We start from the raw sequence: 4,440 nt of genomic DNA on the forward strand, positions 1-4,440 counted from the left end.
TAAAACAAAAGACACCCTCATTGCATTCTAAAAAATTTAATGTGTGTTATAGTGCCAAATCTTGTGGCATATATTCTAAGTATTATTTCTTGATTTTCTTATTGAAATTCTGAATTGGTTATATACCTCTGGATTTTATGAACATTTGCAGCATCTAGAAAGTGTAAGATTCAGACTTAGTTTGACCAAGGGCTTTATAGCTATGTGACTATGGAAGCATAGCAAAGGTTTTGTTGACTAAGCCTTATATGTGTTTAAAATACTTACATATTAAATTTAATCAATTATGTACTCAACTTTAAAGGTGCTTAAGATAAAAGTTGCATATTTCTATTGTTGGTGTAAGCCCTAGAGGCCAATACTTTTGGTACTTGTATCGAATAATAAAAGGCTTTTTCTTTATTATGGTTGATTAATAAAGTCCCTGGAATAGATAGTCCGTTTAATGTATTAAGTGTGACTTAATCATGAGAACACATTAAACATAAGGACACTATTCTTAAAGTATCCGTAGTCGAGCTTTAGTGTGAAGTGGGATAACATTAAAGCATTAAGACTATTATGTTTGTAGACTGATGATCACATCTCATGGATCATGGATAAAGAGTTATCAAGTCTTAAACATAGGTATGAATATTAGGAGTAATATTTATACCGGATTGACCCGCTATGAGAATACTATATAGAAAGTTATGCAAAGTGTCATAAGTTATTCTCATGGTGATAATAGTGTATTCCACTCTTCGACCTGAAACCATTATGGACCCTAGACGTAGAGTCGAGTGCTTTATTGCTGATCCAACGTTGTCCGTAACTGGATAACCATAAAGACAGTTGATGGGTACTCCACAAAGCATGCTGAGGGACATGAGTGACCTAGATGGAATTTGCCCATCCTGCATAACAGGATAAATGTCTATGGGCCCAATATTGAACTGGACAAGGATGACATGGTCTATGCCTTGTGTTCAATATAGACATAAGGGCAAAAGGGTAGTTATACACATAAGTATTATCATAGAAGGAATTGTCAGATCACTTGACATTTTCGTGTCTTGGGTAGCAGTGATGTGTTGCTAGATACCGCTCACTGTTTATTATGTTAAATACATGATTTAATATAATTGCCAACGTCACGAAAACCTACAGGATCACACACAAAGGACGGATTGATGAGAGATAGAATAACTAAGGAATACCGTAAGGTACGGTGCCCTTAAGTGAATTATAGAACATCGTAAGGTACGGTGTACTTGAGTAGAATACGAAATATGGTAAGGTACCATGGGCTTAAGTGATTTTGGGCATATTATAAGATATGGGCCAAAATACACTTAAGTGGGCCTTTTAGCTTGAAGCCCACACAAGTGGTTCTATAAATAGAACCCTTGTGCAGAAGCATTTATTGCGGTTGCATTATTTTCGTTTTCTCTCACTCTCTCTCTCTCACTCAAAGCCTTCATTCGTACCAGCTAGCACTGAGATTGAAGAAACCCGTTCGTGTGGACTGAGTAGAGACGTTGTCATCGTTCAACGTTCGTGATCGCTTCGTGGATCTGCATCAAAGGTTTTGATCGTCACAAGAGATCTGCACCAAAGGTTTCGATCATCACAAGAGGTAAATATTCTATCACTGATCATGACCATTCGTAAGGATCTCTAAAGGAGAAAATTTTAATTTCCGCTGCGTTTTGGACCGCAATTCTCCTTCAGTTATATTAAAATTTCTAAATAAATTATTATTTTTATATAAAAAGCAATCTTATTCTTATTAATTCTTTATGAACGGTTGATAATTAAATAGACCGAATAATGATTTTATCTTAGATAATGTAACGTAGTTTTTTTAAGTTCAGAATTTTAATTTGGTATTTATACGTTTCTCTTTTATAATTTTATTTATGTGACTTAATGTCTCATTAGTTTTTTTATAATTTTATTCATCTGACTTAATGTCTCATTCGTTTTTTGAAACAATTTTGGAAATAGATTTAATATTCTCAGAAATAAAAGAAGACATTTGAAAAGTGGTATGGAACATTCTGATATCATCATCAGTTACTTTTCATCAATTTGAATTTGTTTTAAGTAACTAATAGAGGTTCAATGTCTAAATTTAGTGTATGGCGGAAGCGGGTATACGTAATATTTATTACACAAAAAACTATCATAAAAAATCAACCATAATCTCAGCATAGATCATGAAAAATAGAGCATTCTGTAAAATAGTAGCAACAAACAATGTAAACTACATTTGTGAGCTCTAATACATCATTGTTCATCATAACTTGCATGTTATTCATGTAAAAGAAAAAACATAGTATTTAAATGAGAAGAAAAAAAATAAATTAAGATAAGAAATTAATTAAGAGAAGAAAGAACAATAAAAGAAAAGATGGAGATGGAAAATTATGCATGTTGTAATGTATCATTTAGTCCTTCAAACAATATCTAGATGGCTGATGATATTATGATAAAAACACGTTCCTCTTTTGTGTCTCCAAATTGCTTATGATATTTTGGTTTCTCGGCTTTTCTATTTCATCCTCAAGCCCCTTTGTGTGCCCCTCATTAAGACTTCCATAAAAACATATAAAAGTTCATACATTAAGACTGCGTTGCATAAATGAGAGATAAAAAAATATAATAATTTCTGAACTTTATATAATGCAGACTGGTTTTACTCTGAGTCCAAGTCTCTTGGGAAATTTCGAATGGGTATTTTCCTTATTTTACAGTCAATATGGAATCCTAACCGTTGAAACCTTTGCAAACTTAGGAATAATGTATTATGTGTTCCTAAGTGGATTAGGAATGAATTCAGACACCATCTTAAGATCAAGGAAGAAAGGTACAAGCATAGCAATTACCGGCATTGTGACGCCAATGTTATTTGGTGTTGGATTTCTAACTCTACAACAAAAACTTATAGATAAGAATGATGTTTTCGCACAAACACCAAAAGAAAATCAAGGCAAAGCATATTTATTTTGGTGTTTAGCACTTTTTGTAACATGTTTCCATGTCCTTGCAAGAATCTTAGCTAATCTTAAACTTTTATATACAAAACTTGGAAAAGATGCATTGACAACAACTATGTTAACCGATGCATATGGTTGGGTTATGCTCACCTTGTTGAGTCCTTATTCGACTAGAGGTGGAAAGCCTTATCTCTTAGTAATCTCTACTTTGATGTTCATAGTTTTTTGCTTTGCTGTGGTGAGACCTATCCTTACTCCAATCATTAAACATATAACAAGTATGAACATGTGGCGAAAATCACACCTATCAGACGTGTTGACGGGAGTGTTTATTTGTTCCTACATTATAGATTCTCTCGGTACACATCCTATTGTTGGAGCTTTTGTGTTTGGATTAATTTTGCCTCATGGAAAGTTTGCTGATATGGTTTTAGAATTGTCGACCGATTTTGTTTTTGGGATTCTGTGTCCTGTTTACTTTGCTGGATTTGGTTTTAGACTCTACTTTCCTTTCCTTTGGAAGCAAAAGAATGCAGGTTTAATGTTGTTGATTATGCTTTTGTTATGCATACCTAAAGTTTTGAGCTTTGTGATTGTCACTTTCTTCTTCGGTATGCCTGCCCGAGATGGAGTTGCCATTGGATTGCTTCTCAACACCAAGGGTATCATGGATGTCATACTACTTAATGTTGCTTGGGACAAAAGGGTAATTTTAAACTACCAATTTTCTATTATGGCATGATTTAAATCAAACATCCTTTTAACCAAGTTACTTTTTTTTCTTTTTTCTTTGTAGATTTTGGATCCATATACTTTCATGGTTATGATGCTTGCTATTATAGTAACGTCTGTAATGGTTTCTCCCTTGATCAATGCAATATACAAACCAAAATTCCGATTCATGCAATCGCAATTAAGGATCGTGCAAAAACTGAGGTTCGATGTGGAGCTTCGAATCGTCGCTTGTGTCCACAATGCTAAACTTGTCAATAACATGATCCATGTCATTGAAGCCACAAATGTTGGTGTAAGCCCTAGAGGCCAATACTTTTGGTACTTGTATCGAATTATTTATTAATAATGAAAGGCATTTTCTTTATTATGTTTGTTTAATAAAGTCCCTGGAATAGATAGTCCGTTTACTGGATCAAGTGTGACTTGATCATGAGATCACATTAAACATAAGGACATTATTCTTAAAGTATCCGTAGTCGAGCTTTATTGTGAAGTGGGATAACATTAAAGCATTAAGACTATTATGTTTGTAGACTGATGATCACATCTCATGGATCATGGACAAAGAGTTATCAAGTCTTAAACATAGGTATGAATATTAAGAGTAATATTTATACCGGATTGACCCGCTATGAGAATACTATATAGAAAGTTATGCAAAGTGTCATAAGTTATTCTCATGGTGATAATGGTGTATACCACTCTTCGACCTGAAACCACTATG

At 33.7% G+C, this 4,440-nt stretch overlaps 1 protein-coding gene across 1 annotated transcript; it reads left to right on the top strand.

Moving 5' to 3' along the window:
• Positions 1-2,784: 2,784 nt before the first annotated feature.
• On the top strand, positions 2,785-3,962 carry LOC127103318 (cation/H(+) antiporter 15). Its single transcript, XM_051040585.1, has 2 exons — positions 2,785-3,643; positions 3,778-3,962. The coding sequence occupies exons 1-2, from the start codon at positions 2,785-2,787 to the stop codon at positions 3,960-3,962; spliced, it is 1,044 nt and encodes a 347-aa protein (XP_050896542.1).
• The last annotated feature ends 478 nt before the right edge of the window (positions 3,963-4,440 follow it).

This window comes from Lathyrus oleraceus, chromosome 7 (genome assembly GCF_024323335.1).
Source record: "Lathyrus oleraceus cultivar Zhongwan6 chromosome 7, CAAS_Psat_ZW6_1.0, whole genome shotgun sequence".
Classification (NCBI taxonomy): Eukaryota; Viridiplantae; Streptophyta; class Magnoliopsida; order Fabales; family Fabaceae; genus Lathyrus; species Lathyrus oleraceus.

Bases quoted from the DNA above. Each gene is read 5' to 3' on its own strand.
- LOC127103318 (XM_051040585.1), top strand. From the start codon at position 2,785: ATGTATTATGTGTTCCTAAGTGGATTAGGAATGAATTCAGACACCATC. The intron at 3,644-3,777 runs GTATCATGGATG...TTTTCTTTGTAG, and splicing joins ATTGCTTCTCAACACCAAGG to ATTTTGGATCCATATACTTT.